Genomic DNA, 23,467 nt, shown 5'->3' on the forward strand with positions numbered 1-23,467 from the left:
GTAAATGTGCATATATTAGTGCAGTTGCTTTGAACAACATGAATTATTGTACTACATTTATTTTTACTGTCAAGGCGCATATATAAATAACCAAAGGTTAGCGTAACGTTATAGTTGGTGCGTGTGCTATAACATTACTGATGTTATCCCCAGGCTGATTTCTTTTAAAGGTGGGGGGGGGGCGCCCCCTCGAGCCTGTTACAGGCCCCGGGGACCCTGTTCCCCGGGGCCTGACTGTAAAAATGGTGGGTACCCACCTAGTGCACCCACAAACAACCCATTGGGGGGGAGGGGCACAGGGGGAGTCCCAGGGCCCCGCAGCCCCAGCAGGCTCCATGCGTGGTATGGCAGCCACCATTGCTCTCACCCGGAGGGAGCAGCTATTTATGCTACTACCTCTGGGCAGGAACAAAATCTTGTTCCGTTTCCCTGCCCGCATCAGTGCGGGCAGGGAAACAGAATTCAAGTCTGCTCCCAGCTGGCAGGAGCATTGGTAAAGCTGTCGCCTGCTAGGAGCAGACTTTGTATTTCATTCCGTTTGGCAAGAGTTTTTAAAAATGCTCCTGCCAGACAGGAGGAAACGCAAGTTTCCATTCCTGCACCAGTGCGGACAGGGAAACTGCGGTGTCCCGGGAGTGGGCTCTCTTGGATACAGCAAGTGAGTCAGCACCAGGAGGCATTAGAGGATCAGGGGTGGGGTGGGGCACAGTACAGTCAAATTTTGTTTAAGTCACAGCCCTGGGTCTAAAGCAGGGGTCTCCAACCTTTTCTGTTGTAAGATATAATTTTGTTCAATGAAAATCATTGTGAGCTATTATTAGTTTTGTAAAAATGACCAAGTCATACAGGATTACCTCAGTGGCCACTATATTCACGATTAACAGCAATGATCACCTCCATGCCTCAGGAGGGTTGGTAGCAATAGTGTAAAAAAAGCTTTGTCAATTTGGAATGCCTTTACATGGTCAATATATAACGGCCATAGCTGCGATGCCAGAGCATCAAGGTAAAACTATTAGAAATGAGTCTCCCAAAAGGCACATGATTTATCACTCAAATACCAGCTTTAAATATATTTTGAAAGCTCAACAATTTCTCCAAATATCAGCTTATGAGCTCTGAAAATACACACATTTTCAACTCCAATTACGTTTTTAATTTTGGTTTCTTTATATTCAATCAAGCAAAAGCTTCAAATTTGGAAGGTTGTGCTGCACACAGAAGAGCTACTTTCAGGTAGTTGGAGAGTTACCAGTAGCTCTGGAGATGGGGTGCCAGAGGCCCAATACTGCCTTGGGGGGGCCCTCCCTATATAAATAAAATTAGATCCTGGGTGATGGGGTCCCCAGGGCTAAATGCGGGTCGGGTAGGGGGGCTGCGTGTCCTCACCCCATATTATTTTAACTGGGCCCTGGAAATGGGCTCTCTGGAGCCAAATATGACTCGGTATGGGGGCCGCGTGCCCTTCCCCTTAATTAAACATAGGATCACAGGGTAACAAGCATTTACAATGCAATGGTCTCGGCATTATTAAAGGTAGAGCTATTGGCATTGCTCATGACATTTTTTTTAAAATCATAAATAAATAGCATTGTCATTTACATTGCCAATAGCTTAACGTTAAATAAATGGCATTGTTATTTACAACGCCAATAGCTTAATTGCTCGCCTATGCATGACCTATTGCATTTACACCCACACAGAGCCTCACACACACATACAGAGCCACCCACACAGTCATTCACATAGAGCCACCCACACACACAGAGCCAGCCTCACACAGAGCCAGCCTCACACAGAGCCACCCACACACAGAGCCACCTACAAAAAAAAGCTATCCTCACAGAGCCACACACACAACCACACAATCGCAGTCTGTTACTAGAAGTCCCTCTAGAGCCGTTCTCTAGCGCTGGCTGAACCGGGGTGCAGTGTCGCAGTCTGTGACTAGAGGTCCATGTAGAGCCGTGCTCTAGCGCTGCGTTGACAAATGTGCAGTGTAGCAGTCAGTTCCATTAGGCAAAATATCGCAGACTATTGCAGTGCTTTGTAGTAGTAGTATCCCGCATAATCATTTCTAAATACGTAACATTGGTTAAGTGCACTTTAGTTTGCTACTTTTAAAGCATGCGATGTTATGTTGTTGTTACCTGATGCACACGTAGCCTAGTTGTATGCATAGTGCTTGCACATTTGTAACGCTTTAAAACAACTTTGACATATGGCACGTTATATCGTGGCTTAATTGCTGGCTTTAAATCGTGTGAAAGAGACACCCTGTGTTTTCGAAGAAGCACTTGTAACAACGCTTAATCAAACCTAAGCCTCGATAGCTAGTAAGAGACAATAGCCACTTGTGTGCTCAGCAGCTGATCATTCTCAGCTTTCGCATATACAGAGCCAGGCTCCTGCGCAATGTGAATAGGGTGCAGAATCGCAGTATGTTACTAGAGGTCCCTGTGTAGAACCATAATACAGTGCTGGCTGAGCCGGGGTGCAGCGACCATAGGTAATAAATATTATCCTCTAAAACTGGTGTTGATAGAAAAGCAGTTTTTCTGTGGTTTAAATGCGGCAATCCGCTTTGGAAGTTCTACAGGGTGCAGGACTGTTACAATTACGGTTTCATTTTGTGTATAGAGGAACGTGTATATAATTGTGACCAAATATATAAATTATGCCTGTATCTAGTATGTAAAGGGACATGGCATTTCAAAGTGTGTATTCTTATAACAAACCTGTATCCAAACTTTGAACTTTACCAAACAGCCCTAACAGTAGCCCTAGTCCCGAGACTGGCTTGTGACTAAGGAGCTTAAAGAATAAAAACTACCACCGATGCCAGATCCCTAGGGTTTACACTGATCTTGTACCATGTAAATCAAGGACTTAAATTTGCATAGGATTGAGTGCTATGTAGAGCTGAAAATGCCATGCCAGATCAAGATGCTACTAAAATTGTTCGACGTTCAGTTTGGGGTTGGAAACACACCTTGAAGGCTATGCTGCAATCATCGATTCTATGATTTTGGCCCATACAGCATTTAAATGATGCAGTATTTGTGAGAAATTGCTGAAAAAGATTACACTATTTGTAGAATTAATGGCCATGAGGAGTTAACATGTCCTCAAGTTTCAGGTAATGCTTCTCAAAAAATTAAAATACTTCGAACTGGACCTACTTAACCTTACAAACATGAGCATAACACAAGCAGTGCCCACCAATCAGAGGCCCCACACTTGGCTCAAGACTTGTGTACAGGTGAAGCAACTACTCTAAATGAAATTTTGGTGGCCCCTCACTAAATTTCGAAGATTGTGGCTCAATCATTTTGTACTACTCTGCTGTTTACACAGGAATATGCTATGATGTAGTTTACATATTATTTTGTTGGTCTCTGAATTAAATGCTCATCGCTGTTATATTCTGTGATCTGTAAATCAGGAGTTCAATTTCCGAAGGGCCAACTCCTTCCCAGTTTACTAAATTGGTACCATCATATTTGGTGATACGAACACCAATTATTTACACAACTTGCAAAGACCAGAAGAGCAATATAAAATGAAACAAACCTCGATTTATTATGTTTTACAAGAAGTATTTTCTCTGAAATAGATGGTTACCTCTGACAATCAATTGTATTTTCCAAATAATTCCAGTCCATATATGCTTGACTTCTAGGTTGCTTGGTGCAGCTGTATAAAAGTCGAATGCGAAGGTGACCCGTCAGCACATTTTGAAAACTATTCACACGCAAATTACAAAGTGACTAATAGCTCATTATATGCCTACTGAAGTATTAATCTGTAATCTAAGAGGCGTTTAATGTTTTGAACCCAGAATTGTAAAGTTATGTAGGCATTAGGTAATACTTTGCATAATTTTACAGTAAATAGTACATGAATTAAAAAAAAAATCTAGCTTCGCTTAGTGAAGGGGTGCGAGCCTTCTTACATCAGTAAAACAATTAGTATGAGGCAGTTAGCGCAGGTTGCACCACAGCACTTTCTTTTCCTTTACCTTCAGTCATGGTGCACAGCAGGTGCACCGCTGTACAACATGGCTAAACAAAACTTTGACAAAGTCAATAACTCTCGCTTAGTTGAGACCTATTGGCTTTACCACAGTTTTAGTGTTTTCCAATCCCCAGTCACTGCTGCCAGCTTCTGGCTTTTCAGTCATACCATTGCTGTAAAACTCGAAGGTTTAGTAGATTTTTGTGCTCGCAAAACGTTTGAGCATGACAAATCCCTAACTAATAACCAAAGAAGTAAAAACATGCATACATGAAAAAAAAAATGAGTTGTAAAATTGAGTGAAAAAATAATCCAGGTTCTTCTTTATCCTAGAAATTACGCTCGATTATGTGGACCTAACCTTCAATTTTGTCCAGAAATAAAATTGTTCTAACCCTTTGTAGCCAGGGGCTTGAAAAGCTGGAAATGAACCCCTTGTTTGAAATGTTGTTCAAGCCCTCTCAACGCTCGCTCTGAACGTCTCATCATTTAGGATGTCATCGGATGAAGTGGCCCTGCTTTAGTCCGTTTTCTGCCTGTAAATGTAACTGGTTGTGGTGGGAACCTCACACTATGCTGTATGGGGGCAAAACATGTATATGAAGTTTCCATATGTGCTGTTGCCATCTGCACAACTAATCTTAGACGTTTTATCCTTCAGTTGAATATGGCCCTTCTATCTCTTCTTCTTAAGGTACTTGTGAAATTTATGAGGTAGCAATGTTGTTGGTTTCTTTTAGTGCATGGAGGCAGTGCATGTGTGTTACCAGCTAGCAGGCTTTATACAGGAATGGGATTGATCTTCGTGTTATGTTTGAGATGTGCCAAAGAGAGATCGTTTTTACTTTCCACACAGCTCTTTTAAAAATGCAGAGAATCCTAAACAGCACCTTATAGTAAGGGCAGCAGTAAAGCGATTAGTGGGAAAAAATCAAAAGTGCACCTGGTTGTTCTTGTTTGAATCTTTCACGGACTGCCTTAAATAAAATCATGCTCAGTTAATCCAGCCAGGAAGGTCAAGCTTTGCTACAGTAGGGACGGGGCAATTAAAACAAGCAAGCAACTATGTGGGAGGAGGACAGGGAACGAACAACAACTGCTGAGCGACGACGTGGGGGACGGGGCAATAAAAGGCGAGCAACAACACAGGAGAAGAGCGAGGGGATGGCAAAGCAACTGGCGAAACAGCACCGATGACATTGTGAGGCAGAAATAATAAGTCCTAAACGAGAGCGGGACGGAGGAGGGCTGCGGGCAGAGGGAAGGGGGGCGAGGCGTGACTAAGGAGAGCTGCGGGCAGAGGAAAGGGGGGGCGCTCCCTCACAAGGCAGTCTGGTGTCTCATACAAGCGGATCTTTCCTTTGGGCGCGATGTCTCAAATCACAGCCCCAGTCCCCTTACCTGGAATGTGTTTTCGGAACCCCAGTTAGACCGCTGCATACAAGTGACCGGACTGTCACTGAACAGTGCTTGCTCCCCGGACTCCACTTCCAGCGGGGGGCAGGAAAAAGACACGGCTGAAGAGCCGGTTCACGGAGCCACTGCACAAGTAGCGCCTTGACCCACACGGGTCACGGGCTGTGCTAAAGGGTCTCTCGTGCCTGGAGAGGCGCAGAGCTGCGGGACTGGTCTGGGTGGGCATAAGCGGAGGAAGGGATGTGGGTCCGGCGGAGGAAAGAGCGCAGGGAGAGGAGGAGGCTGAGAGAGGAAAGGCGGAAGGAAGGAAACCGAGGCAGGATGCAGCATCGGGACAACGGAGGGTCTGTCTCGTCTGGCGGTCGGCCAGAAATGGCAGCCTCAAGCTTCCTGAATTTTTCGAATTCGGGGGCGTGTTTTGCTGTCCTGAGTGACAGACGACGTCACGAGCTAAAGAACAGCAAAACTTACGCCCCCGAATCCGAAAAAGACGGGGCTTGTTTGGAGTGACTCACTTCTCTTCCAATGGCTGGCCTCTGTTTAGGAAGCCAGCCAATGGAAGCGAACGGAGCTGAGAGGCGGGACTAAACTGTCTACTACACAACATACGATCTCCTCCCGGAAGCTGGCAAGCCAGCATTTCCGGTCCTCCACCGAAAAAGGTGTGTGTTTTTTTTTTTCTCCCTTCTCTCTCACTCACCCTCTCTCTCTCTCTCCCACTCTCACTCACCCTCTCGCTCTCACTCTTTCACTCTCACTCTCTCTCACTCTTGGGACTAAAACTAAGAGTCCTGTAATGGCTGGCAGACATTCGGAGCTCTCGCTCCCATGGGAGTCTGATTTCTGTGGGAGAGAATTGACCCAAGGGTAAAAAATCTAATCAGAACACTCAATTGCTTAAAATTGGGTCAGAAGGACTCTCACGACAATCCTCAAACCCAGCCGTCCAGATATACAAATATATTAAAAACATACTATCTCAAACTACTTAATGAATTTGCACCAAACCACTAAGCACAAGCTGCATACCAAGAGAAAGCCTCCGGACAAGTTTTCTGTAATTTCGTTTAGAAGTTTTTGAATTAGTGCTGCCTAAAGAAGTCTATGGAAAGTGCATGGGGAATTTGCAATGTCACACCACTCTTTGCAACACCACTCTACATCGCTCTTCTCACTTCATTCTATGCCACTCCACTCTCCTTAATGCCACTTTACACCATGCCATTCTACTCTCTTCCACTCTACCCCACACAATGCCACTCTACTCTATGCCATACCACGGTGCTTTAATCCATCCAAGAATGGATATCTTCTCATCACCTAAAACTGAATCCCTATAAAACTGAATTCCTTCTTATCTCTTCCTCAAATGCTCCCCCTCCTGTTCAATCATGGATGGATAATTTAAACATTCTTAACAGTAAACCTACCATCCTTGACAGTGCCAAATCCCTAGATGTCAGCCTGGACAAAAGACCCAACCTCCAATCACAAATCAGCAGCATGGCCGAGAATGAACACTGCACACTTCCAATTGTTCCTTCCCTCAAGGATTCAACGTTATGTTCCTGAACAAGACCTGAAAACTCTTGTCCAATCTTTGGTTCTCTCCAGATTGGAACACTGTAATTCTTCCCTTGCAGGCCTCGCCAGGACCCACTTATCTCCCATGACATCTATCCTCCACTTAGCCGAATGTTTCGTCTACGGGGCCAAAAGAAATGACCATGTCACTCCTATGCTACTGACTCTCTGCTGGCTTCCTATTGAAGCCAGAACTATATACACAACTGCTTGCTCGTATTACCCATAAAGCCATTCACACTTCCACCCCTCACTACGTAGCAAACCAATGCTAGATATCAGGTGGCTCTAGACCTTCACGAAATGCAGAAAATCTGTTGCTGGAACCTCACAACTTCAAAAGAGAAAGACTCTGGAGCAATCTTTCTCAGGTGATGCGACTAGAATTTGGAATTCGCTACCACCAAATCTTCGCACAACCGGCTCTTTTCAGATCTTTAAAACCGACCTTAATACTCTTCTCTTCCAAAGACTTTTTTCTCAATAACACTCCTCGCCAAGCTCTCCACTAGGCTTATGCCCTCGCATTTAATGGCGTGATCCTGACTGTAACATGACACTCTCCAGAGCTATAACGACCTTTCCACTTCAACTCTGTAAATATATAATATGCATTTATGTAACCCTAAGAGCTTTAACTTTTCTAAATATATTATTTGTATTGAAAATGTAATATGTAATTCTCACCATGAGTTACTGTAGTACCTACACGTCTTGTTCCCTACTACCTTGTTACTCTAAAATTCTCATGTAACTTACTTTTCCTCTATTGTGAAGTGCTCTGACAGCTCTGGGGAATGTCTGCGCTATATAAAAACGCATCAATAAATAAATATGCCACTCCATCCTACTCTATTCCACTGTGATCTATGCCATTCCATTCTACTCTATGCCACACCATTCTGCTCTGTGCCGCTCTACTCTATACCACGCTACTCAATGCCACTAACTTTTCACCCACCGTGAACTGCTGCACAACATTGCTAAAAGACCATAGCAATGACAATCGCTTTCACAGAAGCGAAAAATATTAGGTATGCCAATGCTTGTTTCTTAAGAGCAATTATTTGGCAGGACAATCATGAATTGCTGCAGATGAACGTATTTTGAGTTGTGAGCCTGTATTCACCCCCTTTGGTTGACGCCCCTGAACCTCTCCCTCCACCCGCCCCTCCTGAGAAGCCTTGGACTGCTCAACACGCACAGCCACTGAGGGTCAAGAGCTCACATGGTACTTGGCCCACTTGCTCAGGACCCATAGCAAGTCGTGCTCCCTGACACCAGGAGTGAAAGGCTTCAATCCCCTCTGTTGGGCCCAGTAGCCCCTGCTTGCCCTGTGGCCAAGGGGTTCTGACAGGACCATATTACTTAGTTACCGGTTATGTATTCTCTGTATATTACATGACTTGATTGGTTTATTGAATGTTTCACAGTGGCTTCAAGACCCGTATTTCATAGAAATGACATGCTCAGTATGAAATATTTCTTGTATTTTACATTTTCACTTGGATCATATAGCTTTCCTAAAAGAATAACAAAATGAAATTGATCATACGAATTTCCTAATTTTTGCTATTTAGAAACTAGCTCACACAGCGCTTTTCCAGAGCACATTAAACGCAGCACTTGTCACTGCCTCTCTGAAAGGTCAGAACAAACTGTCTTTCTAGCACAGAGCCATCAATCTTGCGGATAGTTGTCTGTAACCATTATCAATGAAGAACACGGTCAGCAACAAGCATTGTGCTGTTTATAATACAGCATTTACATTTTTCTTTATCTGCCTCAGTGAAAATTATACACTTGTCACTGGTCCCTTTCAGTCTTGACCTATTCAACTTACTCTGGAAAACACCAGCACAATTGCAGGTGGGGGTTTCTCTATCTGCACTGGGGTGTGGCCTTATGCAAAGGAGGGGACTATTTGCCACTGCGCCTGGGCTGTATTGTCGATGTGGGGGGCAATATCAAACTGTCATGTGATGCACTGACTTTGCGCAACATAGAAGGTGGCGCACAGGCTGTATACCCTCCTGTGGCATATCTTGAGGGGTATCCGGGAGACCCAAAATAGGGTGACCATGACCAGTACAAAAATCCAGGACGGCCATCTTTGACTTAGAAAAAGGACTAAATATTGGCACTGCTTACAGCAAGAGACTTTTTAATTAAGTAAACTCTGTCCCGAGTGTGATGAGAGTGCCGGTGTAAACACGTCCCTTCACAGCACAGTGATAAATAGGCATTTTTAACACTCTCTCAAAACTAGGCTATGTATTTAAAAAAAAAATCATGTGGCGGGACAGTGTTTGAAAAAGCAGCATCATGTGTGCAAAACTGGGACCTCCGGTCATCCTACCCAGAAACCCTCCCTAAACCCCACTCCCTGCTTGCCGACTGGCATATTAAGAAACACTGCACCAACCTGCAAGTAGTTCCATGCCCACTCTACAAACTGAGGCCAGTCTGCAACCAATGAAAGACTGCGCTACTGTCAGCTCGGGCATTCACTAATGTGGGGCTGATGTAGCGGAAATCGCGTTTTAATTGTAGGGGTGCATTATAATCACATGTGAAGAGCGCACCCACAGATTATCTTGTTGTATTAACATGAGGTATTAGAATTGTGAAATATATTAACTTGAAACGTGGTGTGCTTAGGTTATTGAAAAGTAACATGGAGAATTAACGTAGAAAGGGAATGTAACTAGCAGGAAGCATTCATGTGAAGAGCTTGTGTTGTGAAACTGACATTTATAATGTACTAAAATGTTTTTTTTTTTTTTTAATGTAGGTAAATTCATTTATTGAATGTGCCCTAATTTCCTATGCAAATTCATAAAGCTCATATATTGGATTCTTATGTTAGCTGAATCTTGCAGGACTGAAATGCATTTCCGTGGAAACTCTTGCTTCAGAATAAATAGCTGAATTTCATGTGTGCTGTGGAATTTGTTCTTGTTCGCTAGAATAATGGCTTTGTTTTAATAGTCCAGCAAGGAGAGAAAAAGTTACATCGTAAACTTGAGTCGATCAAGAAAGGCTGATAGGCTTCACACAGGAGAAGGCCTGGGAACCAAGGACAAACTGTTGCAAAAGAAGAAGACTGTTATCCCACAGAAAATTACCTTTAGGATTGTACCCACAGTAGATTGCGTGACCAGCAAAGACTCTTGGGAAGGATACCAGAAATAAGGTTCTGTTGGGAGTAGGGAAAGTGCCCACTTCTTCTTTTGCCTTCAGAGAGAGAGCATCTTAGCACAAGCTCTTTCTCAGTAGCTCTATGCTAACTGACCCATCAATGGTGTAGAGACTTCTTAGGAAGACTCCACTGGCTTGCACCTTTTTCATCCTTTTTCTGAGGATGCGTAAGTAGGGATGCCATCTTAGCAATAGAGTAGGTATAGATTAATGCTTTATGCTCAAATCCTCGATGCAGGAAAACTTGGACTCATGCTTTTTGATCCTCTGCAACCTATTTCTGGAATTAATTGTTTTTCTTATGATATATCGTCTAAATTGGATACGCTGATTTGGCTTTATGCTAATTCCGATGTATTTGAACACTCTTGTCTTGAGATGTCGCTCTGTCCAATTATTTCTTGCTTTGTAATAAATTAACTAACCTTGCGTAGTAGTCTGTGGCTACTAGTGTCCAAAGGATTTCTTGTTGATTTGATTGGCAAAAATAACACATTTTCTCCCCTTTACGCTTCCATGCTGCTAAAAAGAACCATTGGAATGTGATTCTAGAATAGGTCCAGAATTTATAGGCCGGCCCCCTTCAGGCCGAACCGCTAAGAGTTCTTGCCTACACTGCCAACAGCACATTTTCTTGTATATTCAGTCCAAGTCTGCGCAGGGCACGCTGAGTTAAGGAGGAATCGAGGGCAAACGGCGACAGCGTACCCAATATATCACTCCATGGCTAATGTAATGTATTAACAGCAGACATGTTGGCACTTCGTTAAATGTCCAACGTGACTGGTCACTGAAGGGATCACAAACCACTCTGACACTGAAGCAAAATGGCAGAACCCAAGAGGACCTTAATGCACTCTCAAAACTGTCGGTTAACCCACCCACCTCGACAGCAGCACCCGTAACCGTGGACGGAAGCAGGGTAGAGCCCATTCATGCGTTCAGGCGAGAAGCTTCCAGCTCGAGAAACGAGGCTCAAGAATTTCTCTCCTTGTGCATCTCTGATTACGTCATCTCCCCCTCTCCATAGAGCGGCCTCTTTCTGTCAGTCCACTGCACAAGTAAGCCTCCGCCACACAAAGCCCTCTTTGGTCTCGAGGCTGCTGCTGGCTAACTCCCGCCCTCTGCCGAAACGGCCAAAGGAATTCACTGCAGCCGCCGAATTCGGGAACGGACTTCCCAACCTTGGAATCGGTGATTATTTTGAGTGCAATGATTCACAGTACTAAATATGATCCCTCCTGGACTCTGGTGACTTGTGTGCCCCCCTCGCCGCAAGGTGGCCTTCAGGGATGTCTGAGCAAGGACACAAGGACAGGAGCTGCTCATTAATTCAGCTGGACTAAAGCCAGTTTCAGTGCTTTGTTTCGGAATTATGCAAATGTCTCCTCACTTAGTTGAAGTAGTTCACGAAAGTGATTGGCTCCTTGAACTTTTGCCGAGTTTTTTTCACGTTCCACTTTCACTAATTACAATGGATGCTGGTCCTAAGAAGAACACTATTCTTTTAGTTTCTTTGGGAGTCACAGCAGCACCAAATAGCTTTCTTTTTAACAAAGATAAAACGGTCCCTCTGTGACCTATACACCCATTTTTTAAACAAAATTGTCAGCATTTATTCTCAAAGTTTAAAGTAGATCATGCCTGCCTATGTGAAAGCTATTATCACAAAGCTACATTTAATAATTGCACGTACACAAGATAGTCTAGGAAATGAAAAAGTCAAGTCTATTTTCCCTAAAATATCGACTGTTCTGTATTTTCTTTATATGTAAATTATGTTTTCTGTTGGCTTAGCTGTTGTCTCATAATTTGGAAAAGCTTGTATTTGACAGCCCAATGTTTTCAGGTCCAAACGTCGCCTTTTAAGTGAATGTACTCTTCCATTATCACATGGCCCATTGCTGGGTAGGCCATACCTTGCATCCAACTGTCGTGAATTTCTGTTGCATGTTGGCCAACAGCATTACTAAAGATTTTGGCAGCAGCAGCTGCCTCTGTAATAAACATCTTCGGAGACAGTTTTTGAGAGCAAAGTAATATATATTCAAAGGAACATCATAGGTGTAAACATGAACATGGTGTTAAAAAAACGATAAAAAATAAATATTATGTGTTTAAATACAATTTCTACCATCATATGGAGGACCTGATGAAGAGAAAATAATTCGTTGAAACTTACAATACGTTCTGTTCCTTACAAACCACATTTTGTTTCACGCAGTTCTGTACATTTTGAAAAGTACATTTTCTGAATTGCAAGATGTACCACTTAAAAATGTAATCAAAATAGTGATCTTTTTTCTTTTTTGATGTTTTGTGCTGTTTCTTTACAAACTAGCATTGGTAAAGAAAATAGGTTTGTGTGCAAGGTGTGTTTTCATTAGCAATACAGGTTTGTGTGCTGGGAAACAGCCCAGACAAAAGCATTTGGAAAATGGCTGCTATATAAATGTACAAAGCAGTAGAGCTAACCATCGAAAGGTGTTGCCAGACAGATTGTGATTTTTTTTGTTAAAAAAAACAACAAATGACTGGCAACAGGTTTGTGACCTGTATGCGTTACCACACATGTGCGTGTGCACACATGATGACAGTGCTGTTGCCATTTGATTAATTTGTGTGCTGAAGTATATGTGTCATGTTTTTTTATTTACCGTTCCAAGATGGCGATCGGCCGTTTTGGAGATGTAAATTAACAAATATTAAAAGTGTGTACAGTCTCGTTGTAGAGAAAGGAGCAACAAGGTAGTAAATTGCTGCTGCAGGGCACTCTGGGAAAATATGAATAACAAAATAGACCGGGATGTGAGAAGGGGATGCTGGGTAAGGGGACCTATTTTTAAATTTAAACTGCCGGGTGAAAAAAATAAATTGAAATAAATATGAAACGTGACCGGATGGGCTGGGCGCAATTTTGGACCTGAGGCAGTCAACACTGTAGAGCAGTGGCGAGCAAGGTGGGGAAGGAACATAAGCACCAGGTTATAAGGGCCTGTGTGGCTTTGGCCTCCCTAATAATTTTTGATAAGTGCCCAAGGATTAACATTCCAGGCGGAATCTTTACTTGTTAAAAAACTGCCCTTTTATAAATGCACCAAACAACTGTAATCCTTGTTTTAAAAAGACGTTTTGATTCTGCATTTGCCTCTAGCATTTCATTCCTTCATGGGCCCTTATTACGCATTGGTCACACTTTTCCTGCTTGCACCATGGTGCACTTTTAAATAGGTGTGCTGTGCGCAAACGGGGAAAGTGCGCCCATATACAGTGAATGCACTGCCCTAAGGGCAGCTTTGAACTTTTGCTGCTCAGAGGTAGCGCATTGAAGTGAAATAAGGAGCGACTTAGTAGTTCAAAGCCCCTCCAGGTTTCACATTGCAGGCGGGAAACAGTCTGCAATTAAAGAGGTATTCGAGATCCCTTTGCAGGCAGGTACAGTGAGTGACTACACCCGCCTGCAAGGGGATGTCTGGGGGTGTCTACGTGGCCCCCTTTCTCCCTTCCAGAGGGCTGCCATCAGGGTGTGCACTGACACTGTGCCACATTTTTTACATATTGAGACTGTAAATAATTAACTCTGTTTTAATTGTTTTGTTAATATGATTTTGACTCCCACCTTTTCAATACTTACTTATTATATTTTTACATAAACGGCCTCATTTCCTCTGGGGTGGGTTCTGGCAACAGTTCTCCACAAGTGTAAACTCGTAATTTCTATTTAACTTCTTAATGACCATATTGGATAATTATTCAGTATGGATTAAGTGTGCCGTATTTTACTGCCGTCTCATTGTGTAATGGAATGTTCCATCATTATCGGACACGTTGTGTGAAGATTTGTTGGGGCAGTTGAAAGTTTGATGTATAGGAAGGGTGCATTGTTTCAAAATGACTTTTTCCCAGAGTGTGGGTCCTTCCGTTTCAATTTTCGGTAGACACTGAAAAACATTCAGAGGAAGCTCTGTATTTTTATTTGTGATAACCGCGACTGGCGCACTCAATACATCTGTGCAAGACTCCCTATGGTGGGAGTAGGGCACTCCCGAAATTGAGAAATACTTTGTTGTGACTCAATTGGCAGCAACCCTTTCACGGTTTTCCTACACCAGAGATAATCCTTGGTGCGGAGTAGAGCAGCGTGCTCCCTAATCAGATAGACCATTCCATCAAGATGTCTTCCTGACCCTTAACAGTTCTGTACCCTACCAGCAGTGACAAGAGGGCTATGTCCCAGTGGGGGTGATGGGAGAAGTACAGCTTCTGGCCCAAAGGTATCATGCATTTGTATTTCAATAGTTTGCGATTTTCAGTTTAATTGGAATTTTATTGTATCTTTGTCAGATGGCCATTCGGTTGTTTACTGTTGGCCTTGTGTGTTTTTACAGGATAAAAATGGGGATGGAGCAACCGAGTTGGAAAACCTAAGCTCGGTCCGCATGAAAGTTCTGCAGTTGGATGTGTGCAGTGAAGAGCAAGTCTCTCAAGCAGTGGAGTTTGTAACTGAAAACCTGGAGGAACCTGAGAAAGGTACACCACCTATATCGGATGTCGCCTCTCACAGAGGTCTTGTGGAAAAGCATTCTTGTATCTCATATATCAATTGTAGGGACTACTTGCAGTGACCATACATTTTCCTACCCTTACCCAGAATAGTAGGATTGTCGACTGCTGAGTCGGTTATTGTACTAGGTATTGCCATTCCCCAGACTTTTTTTCCAGAGTGATGACGAAGGCACATAAGTCGATTAAAGGTCTAAGACGCCATTTGTGTATATGTGCGTAGCTTCTCTTTCACGCTCTTCTTCGCTTGTGTTCCTCCTCCACGCGGGTGTCCGTTGTAGCATTACTAGGGCTGTGGGTCTGTACGGATAGTTAGACTTGGGTCTAAGCTACCGACTTGGCTGTCCCCGGATCTACATCCCAAATAATTTACTAATAAATCACAGTTCACATTAATACATTTATTTCTTTTTAACCTGTTGATCTGAAATTTAGAAATGAACTAGATTTGTACAGATCCTGTACTGGGTTTGTGGTTAATCCAGTGGTAATTGTTAGTGATGGGGATTAATTAGTCTTGTGTCCTCAAGGAGAACATTCCATGCATTTACTTCAGGGCCTGTGTGGCGGGTTCAAGAGTAGGAGCTGGGCGCATGGGGAATACGAGCGTATATGCAAACCTGTGCTATTTTTCCATTTAATGTTTGTTGCAGCTCTTTTATCACGATTTTCCGGTGTCACAAAATTTAAGATACTTAAATCTGAGTATACTCACAGTCTGGGAGGGAACCCTAACCAGGGCTTTCATTTAGAAAAAAAAATACATTGATCAATTGTGCTCCTTGTCAGTGGAGAAGGTTAAGAAATTCTGAAATCTGGGATGCTGCCCACTGCATCTAAAGAAATGCTGTACTTAAGGGTTACAGAGATCACATTGCAGTTGATGAGGAATAACCCAAGACTATGTGAAGTGGTCGTAAAATACTACAACAAAATCAAGGTTTTTTTGTAGTTTTCTTTTTAAATATAGCCTTTTGTGGTAGGTCAGGCAGTGCTTGGAATGAAAAGGGTTTTCTCTGAGAAACCATGCTCTGGCAATGGGGCCTGGTCATTGAGGGGAAGTGGTAGAGCCCCCATGAGGGTGGTGTTAACCCATGTAGCACACAGCTGCTGCCCTTTCACCTGCTTAAGCAGTTCATTGTACTATATTCTTTGCATATGCTTGATGAACTGCAGTGCAGTGCAATGCGCGGTGTCGGTGTTTGGCAGGAAGTGCTGGCAACATCTGCACAGGTTTCTCAGCAGTGATATAATGCATTACCCTTACTACAGACACAGAAGCTTTGTTGTCATGGACTCACACAGTACAGATTGCTTGGTGCAGTAAACGTTGCCTTTACAGTGCTTGTTGACGCAAGGTAACTTCATGGTAAGAAAGTAAACTGGCTGGGCCGCAGTAGTAGGGAGTATGGGGTTTGAGTGCAGAACAGTGGCTCACCTGCCACCCTAAATCATGCTCATAGTGCACCCCAATCGATTGGCTTGCGATATTATTAGTATATGAAAATACAAGTATTCCTTCTAACCCCTTCCCTGCCTTCAAACTTTCTCAATTTGTCAACTCCACTTAAATGTAATTGGGTTCATCCGCTACACTCATTTTTGTTGCAGCTTTAGACTATTTTGAGCCACATGCTGTGCATAGGCTGCCATCTAGTGTTTGAAATCAGGAAGTATTGGTATCAAAACCAAACTCGTTTTTTTCCCCATTATCTGCTGAAACAGGGCTATCTAGAGGCAATTAACAATCTAACAGGACATGTCACCCTCATTAAATCACCGAAGGTCGTGCTTTTATATTAAAAACAGAGCTTTGGACTATACCATTTCCCGCTGAAAGGCAATATTTCTCTCCAATGTGTTCCCATATCTGGCGTGTCACGCAGTTTGGTGCTTCCTTTCCCTCCATGTTAAAGCACAGTAGATGTTTCAGCAACCAGGCTAATGTGCTGCATAGCTAAATACATATAAGGTCCCAAAGGCGAGGCTGATTGCATTGCAAATGCTTTTTGTGATTGGGTTACCAACCCAACTCTGGAGCTGGTTACTTTTCAATGTTTTGCAAATGGCTTACGGTTGCAAACAATAATTGGTATTTGAAAGATGCTAAAACCACACCCCCCTCCAAAAATACCCAATTGAGTGTCCATTTCTTAACCTATTTAAGGATTCAGAAAACGTTTTCCGAATCGTTATATTAGTTTAGTTCATATGAAAAAAAGTTTTTAGCATTTGACACATCTTTATTAAAAGGATTTGGTAATGCTATAAACCTTTGTGGATCTGCCCCCTTGTTTTCATTTTCCTTGTGGATCATATTAAAGAATTGAGCTAGTATAACTACATTATAAAACCGAAATCTCTGTGCAAAATAGCTAGACCCTCCACGTTTAATTAGTATTACAATTGTACTTGCATTGTAGAGTAGCTCTCATCTTGCTTGACTGTCTTCGGTATGACCATTAAGGATTAAATCCCAAACCAGATCTCAGTTTAAGGCCCAGCAAGTCATAGCACCATTGCAACTACCCATATCCTCATTGGAAGGCTGCCCAATGATAATGCAAGGTCAAAGCATATAGGTCCACGTGAGCACAGCACCCCTAGTGCAGATAAAAAGGGCACTCTAATTAAACACACACTGCACCAAAGTGTTATCACACATGTCAGGCTGTCTGTCTTCCAGCAGAGCACTGCTCAGTGCTATAGTGTGCTACCCAAACTCTTATGTGCTTCGACAGCTATTCAGTGGTGTGAAATACTATACAAATGCCACCACAATACAATACACCAGTATTTAATGTTCCATAGCTCTCTTTCAAAGAAAAAAAACATTTGTTGCAGAGGTATGCTGATGTATTTGTTTTTGATTTGTAGGCCTGTGGGGTGTTGTAAACAATGCTGGGATCTCCACTTTTGGCGAAGTGGAATTTATGAGTTTAGAAAAGTACAAGGAAGTGACTGAAGTAAATTTGTGGGGAACAGTGCGCGTAACCAAAGCTTTCCTGCCACTTATTCGCAGAGCAAAAGGTAAGTCTATTACAATTGCCAATTGCTGTTCAGATGGAAAGCTTAGAGTCTGTGATTGTGTGCTTACTAACGTGAACCAACTAGTGATTGGAAAAAAGTTAGACCTTTCTTCAAAAACTACAAATCTTTTTCAAATCATAAGAAATTGATAATTGTAACTAAACAGTTGAGATTACTTACCATCACAGACATCCACTCTCATTTACAAGAGAGATGTATATAGCTCTAATTAAGAAAGGACAAGCAAAAACAGTTAATTCAGTTAGGATTGTAGAGTGTTGATTAGCGGGCAACAGGATTCTTCGTGTAATAACTACAGGGCTTAACACCAAGTTGTGTGCATCTTGTCTTCCCCAGTGAGATAATTTCCAGAGAAAAATGAGAATATTTTCACTTTGATCCAAGATGGTTCCTCTTTGTAACTCTAATGTAGACCTGGCTGTCCTTAGCACAGAGGTGGATGATCAGCTGTCGCGTAATGACTATTTGTGTGTGTACAGGATACAAGTTAAAATTAGTAAACATTTGGGTAACACCCACTTCACATCTTCAAAGCTACGGATCAGTAGACCAGAAGGGCTCCTCTCTTTTGTTCTGACACTGGATGCTTGGGAAGAATAAGCCTAAGTTCAGGGATTTGATACAAAAGCCCTATGAGCAGATTGAGCTTGGAGAAATGACATATGATCTAGACTATCAAAGGCAGCTGAGAGACAAAAAAAACCAGCATAACATCATCCTCATCATCTAGAATGTCTTGAACTCCTGTTTCCATGATGAATCTAGATGTGAATCATAATTTGTAAGAGATTCGGGTATTAGTTGAGGGGAGCAAGTACCCACCTCAAGTAATAATTGCAATCCTTGTCAGGGTGAACCACTAAAGTCACTAATTTAACCTGAGCTTAACTCACTGGTAGCAAATGTACAGAGAAGACGAGCTTAACTTCGAGGCACTGGTTAAAGTATTTATGTAGTACTAAAACAATAATAACGTTGAAATGAAAAACTATTAAAATGGCAAAATGTTTTTCTAAAGTTTAAGTAGAAATAGTGCCAAGAAGTAAAAGTACCAATGATAGTCAAGGGTTGCGGTAGAACAGGATCTAGGCACAATTTGATGTTGTTCTTGATGGACCGTGGGTCGGGTAGACCTAGTTTGTCCTGGCCAAAGACTTTCCCTTCTGACCTTAGTTCTTTAAATTCTCATGCACAACAGGATTACTCTTCTGGGGCCTCGGGGGAGACACTTAGAGACTTACAGGGGGAGATGCAGAGGCACCAGGGTGTAGTCCAGGTCCAGTTGCTACTGGTCAGCTCGGCAATTGCAGGAAAAGGCCTCCTGTAGCTTATTGTGTCCCCGTAGATGTAATTGGAGGTCAGCGCTATGACCCTTGGAGTCCACTTCGATGTTCTTGGTACAAAAGGGAGAGCAGGTCCAGTCTTCTATGCTCTTCTCAGGTCTCAGACAGCAGGTTCAGCCTCTTCTGATCTTCCAAAGGTCCAGGAGTGTTCTGAAGTGGTTACCTGAAGGTGCTACTTTTATCAAACACACTAAAGTGAAAGGCAGATGCTTGCGATATGTCTAACTAGCATTCGCTCGGGTAGCATTCCAACCCATCATTCTTTTGCCCACCACACCACCTCCGATTAAACCCAGCTATTTGCACATCAATCTTGACCCTGTTCCTATAGGAACAGTCCAGCCTGAACTGCCAAGCCAGCTTTTCTGATCAAGTACACAAGCAACCCAATAAAGCTGTAATAAAGTGAAAACACAACAAAAATCCAACATTAATTTTGATTATCCAATTAGTAAAACCGGGGATATGCAATTTTAAAGGTTTTATGAAAATTGAGCTGTAAGAAGTAAAAAGCGCAAAGTGCCAACCACGGCTATCTGGTCATGGGAGACCAGGTCCAAGTCACAATTATATTAACACGAGAATGTCTAACAGTGTACATCATATTAAAGCAACATAATGTCCATCTTTGCAGATTCAAGCTCCAACTAACGACACCGCAGGCAAAAAGAAAGCATAAGAGTTACAGGTACCAATAAATTTGGCATCCAAGGATCATTCAAAAAGATGAAAAGGTTATAAGGTAGTAAAACACACTTTCTTTTTTATTTTTTTACTTCTCACAGATTACACCGTGTATCAGGCCTGATGAAAATCCCTTAAGCAAACGGGGGTTTGGAAACGTGTCGGCATTTCCGCTAAATCCACGAGGGTGTATTGATTAATTTGGTCTTGGGAGAGGGTCCAGGTTAAATATATATATATCCCCACAGAAATCTAGTGTTTCACCAGTGGATGGCATCTCTCTTTGGAAACAAAACCAGGCATAGGGTGTGTTAGAGAGAGCTCAATGTATGACTTATTCACTCAATGTGTACTGGTGTAATTGTATGTAATGTATTGTGTTTATGTCCCACAACTCTTATATGTTTTTCACTTTAAATCTAGTTTTTATGTCATAGTGTTTTGATTTAATAATGAGTTAATGAGTTGTGTATCTTTGAATGCCTTATTGAAAATTTAAATGAGTACAAATAAGATGTGTTAATCTTTGCTAAATGTTAAGAATGGTACAATGACAAATAGCATTGTCACATAGTCTGCTGAAATGAATAGCAGCCTCGAAAACTGGTGGCCATGTACTTCTTTTCTCCAAAATTATTTAGCGTCCCACCCGGCCCCCATAATGGACGTAACCCCCTTTTAAATTTCTAATAGTGGCATTTTCAGAATTGTGACTTGAAATTCAACTTTACCATTAAAGATGGTTTTAAATTACAATTCTTTAAAGACCAAACTCGACTTTCCCACCTGATGCCAATTGAAAGTTATAGCTTATTAAATGTAATAAGGTAAACTAATATTATGCTATAATGGAGGCAGACCTTGCAGTAGTAAAAGACAAATATAGGCGTTTTTCTCTACCAGGACACGTAAAACTTAAAAGTACATGTCCAACTTTTCAATTACACTGCACCCTGCCCAATGGGCTGTTCAGCACCTACCCAAGGGGTGACATATGTTTTATAAAGGAAGGCTTAGGCTTGGCAAAAGGTTTATTTTGCCATATCGAAATGGCAGTTTAAAACTGCCCACACAGACTGCAACGGCAGGCCTGAGATGTTTAAAAAGGCTACTAAAGTAGGTGGCACAATGATTGCTGCAGACCCACTAGTATAATTTAATCTACAGGCCCTGGGTACATGTACTACCACTTTACTAGGGACTTAAAGTAAATTAAATGTGCCAGTTAAGTGTAAGTCAGTTTCACAATTCCTAAGAGAGACAGCACAAGCTTTTTTGCACCGTTTAGCAGGGGTCTTGCTGTTGATGAGAGAAACTGAAAGAATAAAAATTGCCCTAGAGTTCCACTTTAACGAATATCTGTCAAAAGTGTAAAAGTACATTTTTAAAAGTTTAAATGTTGTTGGCAAATAGTTCATTTTGTTTGTCTTTTCATAGGTCGGGTTGTCAACATGGCGAGCATGCTTGGAAGAATGGGTAGCCCTTCTCGCTCTTGCTACTGCATATCAAAGTATGGTGTCCAGGCCTTCTCCGATTGCCTACGGCAGGAAATGTACCAATGGGGAGTTAAAGTGATTATCGTTGAGCCTGGTAACTTCATCGCGGCCACTGGCATTCTGACGCGGGAAGGAGTGGAAGCCCACGCTGAGGAAATGTGGAGGGAAGCCAGCGAAAGGGTGCGAGTGGACTATGGGAAATCGTACTTCTCTCGTCGCACGATTTTGATGAAATCCTTTGTGAACAGTGGAATTAAAGACATGTCTCTTGTTATCAATGATCTCACAGATGCTCTCATTTCAAAGCTGCCTTACACTCGATACTTCCCCACAGATACTTACTGGTGGATTAGGACCCAGATCATGAGTCATCTGCCTGCTGCAATCGCTGACCGGATTTATATTTACTGAGCAAAACTACATTTTTAGTCATGTCAATCAATCAACCAATCAGTACTTGTAAAGCACTAACACCTGTGAGGGTATCCAGGCGCTGGATTGCTGGACTTAGTCAAAAAGCCAGGTCTTGAATCTCTTCCTGAAGTGGAGAATTTTTGTTGATCGTTGTATAAAGTTATCTTGTTGAAAAGAAATGGCTTGGGGTTCCCAATAACTTTACTACAGTCGTCTTCTGTGTTTGATAATCTTACTGATGTGTTGTACTCGAGTTGTATTTGGCTGTACAAGTTTTTTTATATATCACAAAAAACATTGCTCTCTATAAAGTAATTTCCAGATATTTACTTGCGGAGGGTCCAATTTTGCATGCACAGATTCTTGAACTGCGGCATGTTCTTAATCTTTAAAAGTAAATTTTAAGGATGCAATTGGTGCTTGGCTAGCTGCTTTGAGAGGGACTGGGGTCCAATCTTTGTCATGGCACTTGAAGGAACATTGTTCCATTCTGGGCAAATCACTTAATCTTCTTGTGTCTAAAAAAACTGTAAGTATGTCTAATGTAATTGAGTAGTTCAAAGATTTAATCTCCATTTAATGTACACAATCCTGTATAGCCTCCCAGAATCCATGAATTAGAGTGCATTTGCAAAACCAAAAAAATGGTCTGGCTTTAAGTCGCCAATACGTACACGCAGGCATGTGCGAATGTTAACATTGAGGCACGTAACTTTCATGACACTACAAACTTGGGAGAATTTTTGTTGAATATCTTTATTCGGCAAAAATTGCTCACCATAAAAGAGTACATTGTACACAATAAAAGTACATTTCCCCCGCTAGAACAATGATAAAATATAACAATATAATTAATATGGACCTTAGCCAAAACATCCTCAACAGTTCATTGTGTTATAATAGGAGAACCATCAATTACATACAGTCAATCAATTGGTAGCCTAGAGTGCAGCTTCAGTATCCTTGAGCGCGTCAGCCATGCACTGCTCAAATATTTTGCCACCCCGCATATCATGGCAGTGGATGATGAGTCCGTAGAGAGTACACGTAAGGCCAGTCTGTGACACCTCAGCCCCAACTCCCTACCTACAGGTTTCAGCCAGATCTTCCGTGCCACTTTGTAAGCGGGGCAGGCAAAAAGTAAGTGGGCCACAGACTCCTTAGGGGCTGCACAACCAGGGCACGATCGCGAAGGGCCACCAGAGTTAGACCACCTCGCAGTGAATTCATGCACCGGGAGGGTCCTGTACCTTAGTTTTAAATATAACGCTCTGTCTAGAGGCTTGGTTATAAAATCAAAAAGGGGTTCCAGCTTTCTAGCCCATTTGAACTCTAAGAACCGTTCAGTGAGTGAACCCCCAGCCCCACCACGTATTGCCTCACCCTGCACCCAATCCCAGTATAACTTCTTAATCACTAGTTTGGGCGGCGGCATTTGGGTCTCCCACACATCTCTCAATCCCAATTGGAGAACCAGGTGCCTCACATTGTGCAGCCATCCAATCTTGTTGCCAGTATCAAGCAATATTAGGTCATCCAACCCTTCAGCATATTTGGCAAGCTCCTTGGTCCTTCTTAGGCGGACCCAGAAGAGCAATGGTCGCAGCCTCACTAGGTCCTTTAGGGCTCGTCTGCCCAAATCTAGCCGCAAGGGGATCAACAGGGTAGAGGCGGGGAGAGCCACCACCTCCCTCAGAA

General features: G+C 42.5%; 1 protein-coding gene across 2 annotated transcripts in view; it reads left to right on the forward strand.

Moving 5' to 3' along the window:
* The window catches only part of LOC147683851 (D-beta-hydroxybutyrate dehydrogenase, mitochondrial-like), a 63,864-nt gene extending 41,891 nt beyond the window's left edge, over positions 1–21,973 (forward strand). The window contains exons 3-5 of one of the 2 annotated variants that reach the window (XM_086944274.1): positions 14,607–14,748; positions 17,659–17,811; positions 21,297–21,973. In XM_086944274.1, coding sequence (XP_086800400.1) covers positions 14,607–14,748; positions 17,659–17,811; positions 21,297–21,766 — 765 coding nt within the window. In that variant the 3' untranslated portion in view covers positions 21,767–21,973. The remainder of the gene's footprint in view (positions 1–14,606; positions 14,749–17,658; positions 17,812–21,296) is intronic. The other variant, XM_086944275.1, reaches the window with a different exon arrangement.
* Positions 21,974–23,467: the final 1,494 nt, after the last annotated feature.

The sequence above is a fragment of the Lissotriton vulgaris genome, chromosome 11 (assembly GCF_964263255.1).
Source record: "Lissotriton vulgaris chromosome 11, aLisVul1.2, whole genome shotgun sequence".
Lineage (NCBI taxonomy): Eukaryota > Metazoa > Chordata > Amphibia > Caudata > Salamandridae > Lissotriton > Lissotriton vulgaris.